Below are 16,424 nucleotides of genomic sequence, written 5' to 3' on the forward strand. Positions count from 1 at the left end.
CATACAGTGCAAGATCTTGAACCCCGTCTCTCATATTTTCAGAAACCTGAGAGCAGCCTTAACAATGTCATCCAGTGACAGATAAATATCTGCCTGCAATACCCACTTATTTTGAATGGCCTTAAGGGCTGTTTGGTCAGGAATTGCACGTAAAGCCTTGGAAAAGGAAAAACAGGAGTTGGCTCTCCCAGGGCCCAAGGTGAGAAATTGCCAAAGCCCGTCCCACCAATGTGCCCTTGGCTGGGTCCCAAACACCATCTGAATATAATGTCTCACCTGCAGAAAGGCAAAGAAATCCTTCAGGCTAATGTTATATATTTCCCAAAGATCTCCAAAACTGCGTACCACCCCCATCGAAGGTTCATACAGTTGATACACCCCCCTTAGGCCTTTACTACTCCACTGTTTAAACACCTGGGTCTCTAGTCCTGCCGGAAATTGAGGATTTCCTCTCAGGGTGAGTACGGGTGTGAGACAACCCCCTAGATGTAGCTTGTGCACACAAAGATGGCACCATGCCTGTCTTCCTGATGTAAGTAGCATCTGACTGTAATATGGCGCCATGACCGAGGAGTATGGTATCTGCATCATGTTAACGGGGGTATAAGGGTGTAACCAGTCACTAAGGAACTCCTGGGGGGTGAATCGTCCAGTTTCGTCTACCCAATCTTTAATATGTCTTAAAAGGCAAGCTAAGTTATAGTCCTCCAATTAGGACATCCCAATCTCCCTTGGTTTTTAGGCAGTTGCAAGGTGTGCAGAGCTAATCTCGCTTTTCGACCTCCCACACAGAAATTTACGCACCATGTTATGAATTTTCGTAATCTCTCTTTTCAACAATAGGAACTTGCTGCAAAACATAGAGCCAGCGAGGTAGCTCCATCATTTTCAACAAGAAAATTTTACTAGTCAACAATAGGGGCAAAGCACTCCAGATTTTCAATTTATGGCCCATGTTTTTAAGTAACGGTCCTATATTAGCTTCGTATAGTTTAGCCGTGTCACGTGTCAGTTGGATACCTAAATATCGCATTTCCTGGGCAACCCACCTCAGCGGGAATGTGCCTTTCCACTATTCTTTCACTGCCCTGCCCAGGTCCATGGCCTCCGACTTCTCTACATTAATCTTTAAGCCCGCAAAGAAGCCAAACATTTGTTGAAGGCGCAATACTCGCTCCAGTGATCTTAGATGTGATGTTAAAAAAACAAGTACATCATCAACAAAAGCTGATAGTTTGAATTCCTGTGACCCCATTGTAAACCCTGTTATTAAGGGATCGGCCTCTACCTTGCGAAGTAGAGGATTAATTGAAAGAATGTAAAGAAGTGGGAACAAGGGACACCCCTGCCTCGTTCCCCAATGCAGTGGAAAATCTTTAGAGACCTGCCCATTAGCAAAATAACGGATTGGGGGTTTCTATACAGCATAGCAATATTATGGACGATATCTCCAGAGAAGCCATAGCCTTTTAGTGCAGAGAACATATATTCCCAGGACACCCTATCAAAGGCTTTCTCAGAATCGAATCCGACTACTAGAGCAGCTGTGTCTTTCTTTTTACATTCTCCCATAGCTATCAACAATTTAGTCAAGTTGGTGCTAATGGACTGACCTTTAATGAACTCAACTTGATTCTGAGTGATTATAGTAGTCTATCTGCCAGGATTTTAGCACATAATTTGGCTTCATAATTTAGGAGGGATATAGGCCGGTAAGACGCCGGTGATGCCAAGTCTTTACCAGGTTTCTCAAGTACTGTAATATAAGCCCTGGTGGTCCCCTCAGGGAAGTGGCCTCTTCGTTGAGCTTCTCGGTAAAAGTTTAGGAGATCTCCTGTGGCCTGATTAAGCAGGCACTTGAAATATTCAATGCTGAGGTCATCAGGACCAGGAGCCTTGTGTGCGCTACTGCCTTTAATAGCCCCCAGGAGTTCCTCTATCTGAATGGGCATGTTTAAAAATTCCAACTGAGCCACCGTGATTTGGGGGAAATTCCGCACATATATCTGTTGCCATATGCAACAATTTTCCGGATCTATCCTTTAGTTTGTCAATAATCGTTTTCCCTCTAGCCAGACGCACCATATTGGCCAGTAAACGCCCCGATTTATTACCAAACCGGAATAGAGTATGAGCCCTTTGCGCAGCATCTGTTGTGCCCTTTCATGTAGAAGGGAATTTAGGGTATATAGGGTGGACTGATATGCGATTTTGGCTTCCTTAGTGTTTTGCTGCGCCAATCTAGCTTTATCTTGTTCAAGCTGCTTTTCAGGCACTAGGATTTTGTGAGACAATACTTTAGATTTCGCAATCATATCAGAAGTAATCTCACCTCTCATGACCGCCTTACTAGTCTCCCAGTATAGCCATGGGTCACTTTTATGCTGCGCATTGTTATGTTCGAATTCTCTCCATGTCCCCTGTAAAAATTCTGTAAATTTTCTATCTCCCATCATATGACTCGGGAAGCGCCATAATTGGGCCCAGGCATTCCCCGCTCCCACCTCCACATCTGCCCATATCAGGGCATGGTCTGAAATCTCTATCGGCCCAATTTTTACCTGGTTCACCTTGTCAAATAAAGAATCTGAAACTAAAATGTAATCTATCCGTGACATGGTTGAGTGAGCCCTCGATACATTTGTATAATCTCTGGCTGTCAGAGTTAACGTCTGCCAAATATCCAGCAAGCGTAATTCTACACCTAAGTATGCTATACCCTTTTCCGTGAGGTCCAGCATCAGTGAGATGGGACTGGATCTATCTAACCCATGTTTATGGACACAATTGAAGTCCCCCATTAAGATCAGAGGGCCTCTTTGTATCAGGAGCAGCTTTTGTATTAGACCCTGAAAAAATGCATGTGTATATGAATTTGGGGCATATATAGTGCAGATCGTAACTTCTTTCCGCTGTAGCTTCCCACGACAATGAGGTATCTACCCATATCATCAGAGTATTGATGTGACAGTTTGAACTTAAGATTTTTATGTATCAAAATAGCCACCCCAGCCTTATGACCATGAGCAGGGGTGTAATAACATTGTCCCACCGATTGTTTTCTCAGTTTAAGACTTTCCCCAGCCGATAAGTGGGTTTCCTGTATGCCTGCAATTCCCACCTTCTGTCTCTGTAAAGCACTGAGGACCTTCTGCCGTTTGATGGGGGTACCTATGCCTCCCACGTTCCAAGCTATATATCTCACCTTGTCTATCCCATTGCCATCTGGGTTACGTATTCATGTAAAATCCGTTGCCAAAGACGGCTCGATGATCTCCCAGCCTGGAGCATCAGCCTACCTTGTCCAGGATCTCCACCTGCATTGTGTCTAGTGGTATCGAAAGCTCACAACCCTGCACCCCCCCCCCCCCAGCCCCTCCCCTGAAATGTATCCTGAAAGAAGCAAAACCCCATTCCCCTTATGGTTTAGATATAACTGCCCTGAGAACTGGGCTGGAGGTCCACGATTATTGCGCCCAGGTGCTAGCCCCCCTGGCTAGTATTACCTTAACTGCTATATGGTCTAGCAAGAACATATTTAAATTTCCAAAATCAGGTAACAGATTACAACTCACTGTTACCATCATCTGCAGGAAACTACTGTATCAACCAGTTTGTGGCACAGCATTCAACTTAACAAATACCCTTCTCACTGCACCAACCGAGCCAATAGTGAAAAGTGTCCCTTCCTGAAAAAGAATGCCAGTCCAACAAGTTCTGGAATAGTTACGGAGGGCCTGCGATATTACCAAGCCAGGCGGTCACTTTTTCTGGCTTCCCGCCACACCTTCAGAAGTGCTGGGAATTGAAGTGCAAAAATGGATGTTTTTATTGTAGAGGTCACTGCATGTAGTAGAGAAAAGCCTCCTTTTGGCCACCACTGCTGCTGAAAGGTCCTGAAAGACAACAATCTTGTGGTCAATATATCTCAGGTCCCTTCTTTTTCTATAGGCTGAGAGCACGGCTGTGCATTGCACCCAATTCATGGACCGGGCGATGACGAGGCACGGGCGGACATCAGAGTCTCTCCTGGGGCTTAGCCAGTGTGCCCGCTCAATAGTTAGCTTTCCTGCTAACGACTCCAAGTTCAAAGCGCCAGGGAGCCAAGTTTCCAATATATTTTGCAGTTCCCCCTCCTGCACATCTTCTGGCAGACCCAGAAATTTCAGGTTGTTCCTTCTCGCCCTGTTTTCCAGGTCTTCTAGTTTATTGACAGCCGTTGTCACTGGCTTCTCTAACTCTGCAACCCTGGCCACGAGGGCTTGCTGGTCTTCTTCTACTGCTGCTATCCTGCCCTCTGCAATCTCAATGCGGCGTCCATTATCCCCCAAGAGATTCTTTTACAGCCGAAATGTTTTCTGCGATACCTTCAAAATTGGGTTCCAGCGCCGTCACCACTGCCGCAGACAGCCGGGAAATCGCCGCTTCATCTAGGCCTGCATTCGCAGACGCTTTCCCGCCGTCGGCCATTTTAGACTCTGCACCGTCAATTTTTGCTTTTTCCTTCTCCTTTCTGGGCAGTTTCGCTGACATCGCCGTCGCGCTGGGAACAGCTATTTGTTCCGTGTCTGCTCCGCTGCACTCTCGCACCTCCAAAAGATACTTTGTTCAAGGTTTGTCACTCCGGATCGTCAGATTTAAGAGGTCCATCACCCAGAGCTCTGGTGAACGCAACTCACCAGGCTATCGCATCACGTGACCTCCAAAGCATTAGCTTTTACTCCCCAATGCAGAAAGGTGCATAGACTTTGCTCAGGTTTTCTTAAACTGTGGAAATCTATTTCTTAGTGAAAGGTGGAAACGTTTCTGGGGCTAGTGTTTGTCTATGGGATTGAACCTGGAGTTTGTTGTATTGGGGATCCTGTATGCAGCATGTATGCACACAAAACATGATGTGCGCACAATTTTTATGACCCATCTTATGCTCCTTAGTCGTCGTGCACACATAACTTTTAGGGGCACAAAAGTTTTATTCCTAACTCATGTTTTGGCTGCAGAAACATTTATATATGAGCAAAGCATGTTTTATGCATGCTAAGCACATGTATGGACATACATATTTGTGTTACCACACATTTTCTAACTCCGGATGCATTGGCGTGCTATTAGTTTACTGAATCAGGCTTTAATTCTCTCTTAGTGCATGGGTAAAGAAAATTTGCACTGACCTTCAGCATGCATTTTTTACTCCCAATTTATTACATCATGTCTGAAAGAGCCAACAGGCCCTCAAAACCAGGATGCAGCACTATTGATAGACAATAACTGACCCTAACACCGACATACCATGGAACAGCAGATCCTGCTAGCAGAAGTAGTCTCTGACTTAAATACATTAGGCTTCAAAACAATATTTAAACTATGCAGGAAAGAGAGACATGAAAACTGAAATATATTAATCTATTTCATTGTAAAATTATTGAATTAAACCGAGATAAGATTCACGACACATTTATGAAAAACGTTAACATCTGTTCTTCTTTGTCCTAACAAATTATTCTTCTGTTCTTATTACATGTTTTTTCTTCCCTGCGTTGCTAGACAGATAACCTCCAAAATGAATGTAGCCAAACTTTACTACGCTCCAATAACTCAAGTTACTTAAACATCCCTACCATAAAAGATGCACATCTGGCAACAACAAGAGAAAGAGCCTTCTCCATCGCCTCCCCCAAACTCTGAAACACACTACCTGAAGACCTGAGAACACAGCACAACATAAAAACATTTAAAAAAAGATCTAAAAACTTTTTTCTTCCGCAAATTCTTCACCGACCCACTGTCAACTGACCATACCAACCATCAAATGAATTCTCAACTCTAATCTCCAACCAAACTTGCTTCCCTCCTCATCCAACCTAAGAATAATTATTTGACCTGACTTGTTTATCTCTATATATGCTTATTCTGCTATTATGTTTCAATACTGTTAAGAAAAATATTCACTTTGTAAACCGTTATGATGGCTCTACCAAATAACGGTATATAAAACTCATCAAATAAATAAATAAATAAATAAATAAATAAATAAATATTCATGATTTCCCTAGAATTATTGGAGAGCAATCTTTGCTGACTAAGAAAGTATTTTCTTAAAATATTGCATTGTGAAATTGAATCTTTTCCTGTGACAAGATATATTTTTGTCTGTTTCCTGTCACAGTGCTGCAACAGTGAATCAGCCTTCTCATTCCTCACCCTTTAATTTCACTATTTAGAAAACTTGGTCTTGAAATCATTGAGAGGGGAACTTTGTAGTTTACTTTGTTTCTGAGGCAGTCCTGAGCAAAGTGATGTGATTATACTTTATAAATCTTTCTTTAAGGCAAGAGACTTTAGCTATAGGAGCTATGTTTACGCTAAGATATCCCTGTTCGAGGGAATAATAATGGTTATATCTTTTTTTTTTTTTTGCTGCAGAACAGCTTCAGTCTTTTTTTGGACTCCAAAAGATTAATATCTTCCTCTATTCTCAATAGAACGCAGTGAGGTATATTTAGGTATTAGTAGGGAACATGCTAATGCAATTTCCTTAATGTTTTTACTTTGGTTTCCCATTATATTTCAGCTTTCACTGTTAAGGTGTTTGACCTAGTATGGGAATGATTTCTTGATTTATATGTTTTCATTTCTAATATTTATTATTTTTCCAAGCATTCCTTATTACAAAGAATGTTTTTGTGTTGCATTAATTATGGAAAACTTAATGAATATAATAAGAATGACTCCTTAACTTTCAAAACATTTCAGACCAATGAATAAACATGAGAACGTCGGTATATAAAAATCCGAAATAAATAAATAAATAAATAAAACTTACTGGGGCCGATGCAATACAATGCGCACAGCTTGTTGTGCCATTGGACATGGATTTTGGACACACTGGAATAACTCCTGATGCAACAATGGGATTAGCGCGTCCAAAACATGCGCCCAAACCTGCGCATAACTAATGGCGCTCATCACATGTAAATGCCATGTTGATAAGGCTGTTAGCTAGTACCCTGATGTAAAAAATCACCGTGCTCCCGCCGCGCACGTTTAACCTCAGAAATTAACGCCAGCCCTGGAGCTGGCATTAAGCCTTGAGACACCCCAAGCCATCAACAGGAAAGCAGAAAATATTGTTTTCCTGTGGTTCCTCCAACTATATTGCCAAGATACTAAGTAGGAGGAACCACAGAAAGCAACATGAAGACAAAAAAAAAAGGTCAACAGTAGTCAGGTTAGGAAAACAGATGTTCAATTTACCAGGGTCCATGTTCCTAACCCGTGACTGTGCGCAGGTTCAGAAAATGGACATTTGTTAATTAAGTGTCCGTTTTTCTAACCTATGGCTGTGCGCACATCCACGTCTCCTGGGCGCCCGATGCCAAGGACGCGCTAGGCATGCACGATTTCCCCTAGCGCGTCCTTTTTAACGTGGCTGTTCATCTGCAGATCGCATCACGTGCCCAGGAGAGGTGGATGGGCGCCTGTTAGGAAAACGTTTTTAGCACATCCATCTTGACTGGAAGATGAAATGGTATCAAGATTAACCGTACCGATTTGCTGGCTTGTTACAGCTGTGAAGATTTTCTGGAATATTGTTGCTAATTGGTAAAACGACAATGCATCTTGGGGTCTCAGAGAGACAGGGGCTATTGTTGCTCATAGCCTTTGGTTAAAATGCCCAAGAATCAACACTCCCCCTACCTCCATGTCTTATCCCAGCTGCGGGTCTTTGCTGGGTAGAAGTGATCCCAGTTACTTTGGCCCCACCACAATAGTTTTTCAAAATTGTGCTGGTCGAACTGAGGCTGGTGCCATTTTGTTGTACGGAAGAATCTGCTATAAAGCAATATGGCACCAGCTTCACTTTGGCCAGCGCCATTTTGAAAAATTGCAGCAGTGGGGCAGCAGCAGCAACTGGGGATTGCTCCCACCCCATTTAAATCTGCAGATGGGATAAGACAGTGGGGAGGAGGATCCCAGGGGATAGTGACAAGTCAGGGGGTTGTTTTGGGGCAGCAGCAGGTATTTTTCAGACAGCGAGGAGAGGCTTCAGGGCTGGCTGAGCCTACAGGTTTTTTCTTTTTGAAACTAAACACAAACAAAATCTCATTTGTCTTTCTTTCATTTTCGAACATAAGCATATCCCTACTCTTACCACTGTTCTAGAGTGCGCTACTACTCTTGCTTCTGGATCCATGTTTATGCTCAGAGCCATTCTTGCTGACTCAAAACGTTTGTGAAGCTGAACTACTCCCTGAAGTTAATGGAATGAAGTAATTTTCTCCATAGTTTGGGACTTGGCCTCTCTCTCCAGCAGTACTACAAGACCCAGGAAACCTGACAGAGGGGCCGATGTAATAAGGTGCGCTGAAGCTGCCGCGGGTTTGTGCGCGCTTTTTCCCCACACAAAGCCCTATACGGGGATGTAATAAGGGTTTTGTGCACGGGGGAAAAAGCACATACGAACGCGCTTACATACCTGCGTTTTTTTCTTGTACGAATGCATGCTAACGGCATGCAAACGAGGCGAGTAGCTAATCATAGGCAATGCAGGGAGCCGCACTAACGCTAGTGTGGGGTTTTTTTTTAATGCAAATTTTTTACTGCTATGGTCAGGGCACGAATTAAGTGTCAGTGCCAACTCAGGGGGCCTATGTCAGTGTCCAAGCTGAGCACTTATCTGGGCGTCTGAGTGGCCAGCTTAGCTAGGTGCTTTTCTCAGTGTCGGAGCAGCCAGATTTGTGACCAGCTGAGTGCCTAGCTCAGCGCCCGAGCGGCAAGATTAGTAATTAGCCTGGCGACTTTCTGAGCACCGGATCATATAGATTCTCGACCTGAGCCGCAACATTTGCTAGGCACCTTTCTGGGTGCCAGAGCATCCATATTCGCTCCCAGCTCAGTGCCTGTGTCGGCACCTGAGCATCCAGATTGGTGCCCAACTGAGCACCTATCTCGCTGCTATGCCAGCGTGAATTAGCATCCATGAAAATATTTGCCATGTTTTCTGCAGCACAGTTATTTGAAATATTAAAAATACTTTCCAGGATCATGCTTTTACTTACTAGGAAGACCAGTTTACTCGCTCGCTTTTATGCGCAGATTATCAGCTCGGATGCAGCCGCTTATTGCATAGGCCCTTACTGTGCTTATGTACACGCATTTCTCCGTATGTGCGCAGATTTCTGCATGCAAATCATCTGCATAATGTTTTGGGTTTTTTTACATCCCACAGAAGCGCCAGCTTTAGCCGCACGCGATGATCAAAACCCGCGCTTATAACTAGCGTCTGTTTCGCCACGGATTTTATTACATCAGCCCCAGAGAGAGTTGTGTGCTCTTGCAGCAGTTCCCAGGAACAAGCCTCAAAATCACCCAGATAATATTTTAAATTGAAAGGAGGTAGCAAAGGGTTTTATTTTTGCACTGTACACCCTCAAGTAGCATTTCAGCCTCTGAGTCTTTGCGTCAGCAAAATTGCTGTGGGGTTTTTTTTTAGACCAGACGAGTGGTATCACCCAAGTGGGCTAACATTTTTTCTCCATAAATGAAGTAATCTCATATAAAATACTAATTTAATTAGTAAAGGAACATGTACAGATTTGTAGACATTGTCCCCAAAGACAACATTATATAAGCTATCCTGCAGCACCAGAATCAAACTATATCAACAGTCATGCCACAGCCCGCAGTTGTGTATATTGCTGGCATCCCTGATGCATTTCAGCACCTAAGGGTCTGCCTCATATACCTTGCTTTCCCGCAAAACCCTGGAAAAAATGTAGCACACCTCTGAAAAACATTGATGGGCATGAAAACACCAGGTTGCAGAAATGCTTGTTTTAATTCTGAATTTTTAAGCTCCTTGCAGAAATTCATCCAGGAAATCCCAGACTATAATTCTGAAGTGGTTTCTTTGTGAATAAAACCTTTTCTTGCAGGGGGTAGATTCATGCTGTAGGGTTTTTTTTTCTGAGGATGTGGAGACATCTTGTGGCGAGCTCTGGTATATACGAGGTCTCCCTGTTCTACTGTTAAGACCTGTCAGGCTCTGTTGCCACTTTGATGCGGTGGCATTGACCTCACCGCTGGAATTTTTACTTTTTGTAATTCTAAGGACGTATCCATCATGTCGAGTACCTTTCACAGACCTCTCACTCTGGCATGGATTTCAATGGGAACAGACAGTTTTTGAAGCATATGTGTACTCTTCTTCTTCAGTATTTAATGTGCAGGGTGTGCCAAAACAGCAAGTTACGTACAGGTACAATGCATCCCTGGGGCAAAGCACTTCCAGTCTAAATGGGAACCTGAGGCAGTGGGAGTGGGAAAGGGACTTGCTCAGTGCCGTCCTTAGTGCTCCATTTTCTAAACATGCTCTTTACAATTCTGAGCTATACTGGATCAATTATCAACAGCAATGCAAATAATTTTATTCACGCCCATCATGACAACTTAAACATCCCAATTAATTACTGAAAAGGTGGCCATCTTAAGAGTAAGATGAGTCAAGAAATGTTATGTAATCTTTAAGAAAAAGCACATCCTGGCAAGCTCCTTACTGATAGCTCTGCATGTGTTTTTGCTTGTCGTCTTCCTGCAGTGGCTAAGAAATCCAGGTCCTCAGCATGAGAAGCGGACGCTCTTCGGGGACATTGTATGCTTCTTGTTCATAACACCACTGGCGACCATCTCTGGCTGGCTGTGTCTGCGGGGGGCAGTTGACCATCTGCACTTTAGTAGCAAGTTGGAAGCCGTTGGCCTCATTGCACTCACCGTTGCACTCTTCACAATTTACCTCTTTTGGACGCTTGTAAGTATGATGGTTAGTAGTACTAATAAAATCGATGGATGTGGCAAAGGAGCAAAAAAAAAAAAAGAAAACCAAAACTCCCTTCACCTTCTCTTACCATGTCCCCTTGTTGGCTGTTCTCCAGCTCTTCTCCTGATCACCATCTTTCTCACACCTTTCCTCCAGTCCTTCTAATCACTGCTGCCACTGCTATTCTCTTACTCCTAACCACCATCAGTCCTCCCTCAACTCTCGCTGATTCTCCTCTCCTCCTAGCTATGGCCCTTTGTCAGTTCTTATTTTATTTTCCCAGGAATTTATCAGTGTTTACTATAAACAAAAAAAAAATGGGAGTAAATCAATGCCAAAAATGACATTGATTCCCCACCGATTTTGTTCCATTTTGGTTTGTTATTATAAACAAGGCTACATTTGTGGGGGAAAAAAAAAGTAAAATAAACTGAAAACGAAAATCCCTACTCGTACCCCACCTCCAAACATCTGCTGCTTCTTCTCAAACTTCATCCTAACTGCTGCTCTTCCCACACCTCTCTCCTTATCCGCCTTGTCACTGGCAGCTTTTCTGTTGCTTTCATCCAGTCCCCTTCCTCTGATGATCCAGCTTTCATTGCCTCTCTTCTTCCTTTTGACCCCCTCACTGCTGCCTCCTCCTGGCTCCTGGCACAATCCCATAGCTCTCCTTCCTAGCAGTGGTAGGAAGTGGGGTTCAGGAAGAGGGAGGGGAGCAGTGGGGTCAAGAGTGATGAGAGAGAAGAGGGAAAAGTTCTGATAATAATAGAGGAAGGGAAGGGTTTGATCAAAGACAGGAGGAGTGAGAAATTGACAAAGATGACAGGGGCAGAAAATGAGGAGGAAAATCTAGAACATAAGGGAACAGAATAGAAGAAAATATGGAATGATATACATGAGATTCTAAAGAGATGGATTCAGGAGCACCATCAGGAAATATTTTTTCCCTGGAAAAGGGTGGTAAATGCATGGAATGCCCTCCTAGAGGAGGAGGTGGTGGTGAAGAATGAAACAGTGATGGATTTTAAGAGGGCAATCTTCAACGCTGTTTGCATGGGTTCATAGTGATTTATCTGGCTGAAATGACTTGGCAGTTAAAAGTATGTAGCCGAGTCTGTCTGGCAGGTTATACAGGGGCCCTAGGAGGCAGGATGTTTGGACAATAGTCACACTAGTATTGGCAGCTATTTAAATTATTACAAAGCCTTGTAGTTAGATATGGGAAGGAAGGGATGCTGGGTATAAACTAAGTGGGGTCTGCCCAAGATGGCAGAGTACAAATGAGGAAGATGAGAAAAGCTGTCCTAGATAAGGAGAGAGATCTTGCAGGTGTTCATGCTCACTGGCTGCAGGCTGGGATGTATCCTTAGCAATGTGGACAGGAATAACAGGGCCTACTCGATGGGCCAGATGTGGGCTTTTTCTGCCGTCATCCACTATGTAAACAGAAAAAGTGGTCACCAAAATAAATAAGAAAAATTCATGTATACCTGGTGAAACAAGAAAGACAAAGAAAGAAATCAGGAAAACAAAAAGTCAGGTGGAGGCAAAGATTGCCAGAGAGGTAAAGTGAGGTGACAAAATCTTTTTCAGATATATCAGAGAAAGGGAGGCCCGAGGAGGTAATGAAATTGAAAGATGATGAGGAGCAATGTATGCAGAGACACGAAGAAATGGCAGAAATATTAAACAAATACTTCAGTTTGGTGTTCACTAAAGAAGACCCTGGAGGAGGACAGTTTATGGTTGACAAGACCATAGAGGGGCATTGTGTAGATGAAACTCCATTTATGGAAGAGAATGTATGGTAAGAGTTAGATAAACTGAAAGTGGACAAGGCCATGGGTCAGATGAGGTATATCCCAGGATACTGAAGGAGCTCGGAGATGTGCTGGTGGGTCTGTGTCAATAGATCCCTGGAAAAGGGAGTGGTGCCGCAAGAGTAGAGAGGAGACTGGAAACTACAGGCCGGATCGCCTCATCTCAGTGGTGGGAAAACTAATGGAGTCGCTGCTGCAGGAAAGGATAGTGAACTGCCTACAATCAGGTGGGTTGCTTTACCCGAGGCAGCATGGATTCACAAGGGGAAGGTCCTGTAAGACAAATCTAATAGATGTTTTTGATTGGGTGACTAGAGAATTGGATCAAGGAAAAGTGCTTGATGTGATCTTCTTGGATTTCAGCAAAACCTTTGATATGGCCCTGCATAGGAAGCTTGTGAATAAAATGAGAAGCTTGGGCATGAGCGCAATGGTGGCATGGATTACAAACTGGTTGACTGATAGACAATATGTAATGGTAAATGGAACCTACTCTGAAGAGAGAACCATGTTAAGTGGAGTGCCATAGGGATCGGTGTTGGGACCAGAGCGACACTGGGGAAGAGATAGAAGGTAAAGTCTGTCTATTTGTGGATGATACTAAGATCTGTAACAGAGTGGACATGCCTGAAGGGGTAAGAGAATGAAAAGTGATTTAAGAAAGCTTGGAGAGTGGTCGAAGACTTGGCAGCTGGGATTCAGTGCCAAGAAGTGCAGAGTCCTACATCAGGGATATGGTAATCCAAAAGAGCTGTATGTGATGGGGGGTAAAAGACTGATGTGCACAGACCAAGAAAGGGATCTTGGGGTAATATTGTCTGGCAATCTGAAGATGGCGATGTAGTGTGACATGGCGATAGCTAAAGCCAGAAGAATGCTGGGCTGCATAGAGAGAGAAATGGCCAGTAAGAAAGAGAAGGCGATGATGCCCCTGTACAGGTCCTTAGCGAGGCCTCAGCTGGAGTACTGGGTTCAGTTCTGGAGCCTGTATCTGAAAAGGATAGAGTCTGGATGAAGGTGGTCCAGAGAAGGGCGACCAAAACGGTGTGCGGTCAGAATACTTATGGGGAGAGGCTGAAAGATCTAAATATGTATATCCTGGAAGAGAGGAGGTGCAGGGGGAATTATGATGCACACCTTCAGATACCTGAAAGGTTTCAATGCTGCACAAGCTTTGAACTTTTTCCATTGAAAAGAAATCAGAACTAGGGGTCATGAAATTAAATTCCAAGTAGGATGACTCAGAACCAATGTCAGAAAATATTTTTTCACAGAGAAGGTGGGAGATGCCTGGAATGCCTTTCCAGAGGAGGTGGTGAAGACGAAAACAGTCAAAGATGCAACTGCAATATTGCTCTCCACTTCAATAGCAGGGGTTAAAAAGTTATTGATTTAGACAACAACCAATGAGTGCCCCACATTTTACAGACTGGGAAATTGATAAGCATGGGGATAACCTGCATGAAGCAGCCATTATTACCCTTAACCAATAATTCTTGCTTCCTTTGATACAACTATAACATCACTTTCCACTTTGATGTGGGGGAGTGGGGTGGAAAACAGTATTGGATTCAGGCAATAACCAACACAGGCCCTGACTTTTACGTTCTGGTGGACTGATACATAGACATAAGGGGAAAAGCACAGGACTGCTTCTACGGCCAAAGTCCATAAGCAAAGCACATCAAGCAGCACTGTCTGAATTTTCAAGGCGGCTCCTCACCCAGTAAAAGAGAAACATGGAGGTAACATGTACAGCATGGCAGATACTACCATAAGAAGCTTGCTTGGCAGACTGGATGGACTATTTTGACCCATTTCTGCCATCATTTCTATGTTACTATGTATATAAAACTTTTTTTAAATGCTTGGTCAGTCGCTTCATTTCCCTGCAACAATCCAAACTTGGTTATCACACATCAGATTACAACTGAACATTAAAAAAAAATGGAAATCCTCAATCGAAGGCAAAATGACCAAATCCCAGAACAATTTACATTTGAATCTCACGCATTACCCATCAGTAAAAATGTCTGCAACTTGGGCGTCATCTTGGACCATGGATAAGCAGATAAAAGTTGGGACCCGCTCCTCATTTGCAAAACTGAGACTCCTCAAGGCATCTGAAACCCCTATTAGAACCCTCAGACTTTCAGTCAGTTCTATAGGCACTAATCCATCCCACTCTAGACTACTGTAATTCTCTTTACCCATTATTCAATCAAATCACTACAACTGGCCACTGCACAGCTACTGTCAGGTACTAAATACCACGATCATAGCACCCAGGTTTGGAAAAACAACATTGACTGCCAGTATAAGTTCACAGTCAGTGTACATAACCAACTAATAATGTAACCTCATCCTGGATTTGCTCTACCCTTAAAACTTTATACCCCTTCTAGAATTCTCTGCTCTTCCTCACTCATTTTTATTAGATATTCCATCAGCTCAACATGTTCACTTTGCATTAACCCGAGAAAGGGCATTTTCTGTTGCTAGACAGTCAATGTGGAATTCAAGTATAAAAGTTCAAATGATTTCACAAATGTACTAAAAACTCATCTATTTAAACTAGCATATCCAGCACTGGATTGACTGGACCTTTAGCAAAGGGCATGACTAACATTTTTAGACAGCTGTTGTCCGTTTTCAGTTTTAATTTGTGATTTTATATTATGATTATAAAGGATGAGTGTGTGTATATATGATTGTTACCTGCCCTGAACTATGGAGGGTGCGGGATATAAAATGTTTGTTAAATAAATATTTGTAAAGAATATTTAAAAACTTGAAACGTTTTCCCAAAAAGACGCACCTAAAAGTGGTAGATTAATATACACGTCTGTGCAAATACACGACCCAGGTTTTTTTTTTTAACTCTCAGCACAAAGCTTTCACGGGAACCCTGGGGGCCCTTGGTGACAGGCCGTGAAGCTGGAGTGCCGTTGTAGACCAGGAGTTCTTAGACTTTCCTGGAGTCTGTCTTTTGTCAGTCTGTATGCAGCACAAGCACATACCACCGACGTTCTCTCCAATTGAATTTGGAGCGAACATGTCTTGTTTCACAATAGCAATGACATTTCTACTGTCTGTGAATGAACATTCCATTTCTCTGTCCTGAATCGTCCTTTGCATTTACAAAGAAAGTAGAGGAACCTGATATTTCAGGGACAGTGCCACGAAAGAGAACAGGAGTAAGAATGACAAAAGTGCGCCGTCTGCATTAGCTCGTTCCTCTTTATGCTTCTTGAAATCTTTCCCTGCCTCTGTGTTCTTTCCACAAACTCATGGCCATTTCTTCAAATTGGCATTTTTTTTTTAATTGCTAAAATTAGTCAAGAAGTCAAAGTAGATTTGTAGAGCTGATACTGCGAAAGAGTGCTCAGTAGTACTGGAGGCTTGCATCTTTAAATATTTGCTAGCCCTACAAAAGTATTTTTTTTCTGCCTGGCTACTTTGTTGGTTTCCTTTTAGATAATTTTATTTTTGGCGGGCTAACACAATACTCCCCCCCCCCATCCCCTGTATGGGGTTTCTCAGGGTGTTCACAGAGGAGAAGCACGATTGCCCAGCAGAAGTGGCATCCATAGAAAACCACCACCTGTAATCTGGTTACCACCTGCAGATGTCTGGAAGCCGTACATAGCAGCCGGGATCCCACACTGCGCAGTTGTTTCAGGGGTCACAACTAGATTGAAAGTCAGTGTGGTTGGCTGAGAGGAGATAGCATCTCTCTCTGCACCGTGTAGAAAAGGAGACGAAAGCCATAAGCTAGGAAAGCCGGGGTT

At 43.3% G+C, this 16,424-nt stretch overlaps 1 protein-coding gene across 1 annotated transcript in view; it reads left to right on the forward strand.

Moving 5' to 3' along the window:
- The window catches only part of MARCH3 (membrane associated ring-CH-type finger 3), a 178,334-nt gene that overhangs the window by 158,225 nt on the left and 3,685 nt on the right, over positions 1-16,424 (forward strand). The window contains exon 4 of the mRNA XM_029619362.1: positions 10,595-10,804. Within this exon, the coding sequence (XP_029475222.1) occupies positions 10,595-10,804 (210 nt within the window). The remainder of the gene's footprint in view (positions 1-10,594; positions 10,805-16,424) is intronic.

The sequence above is a fragment of the Rhinatrema bivittatum genome, chromosome 1 (assembly GCF_901001135.1).
Source record: "Rhinatrema bivittatum chromosome 1, aRhiBiv1.1, whole genome shotgun sequence".
Lineage (NCBI taxonomy): Eukaryota > Metazoa > Chordata > Amphibia > Gymnophiona > Rhinatrematidae > Rhinatrema > Rhinatrema bivittatum.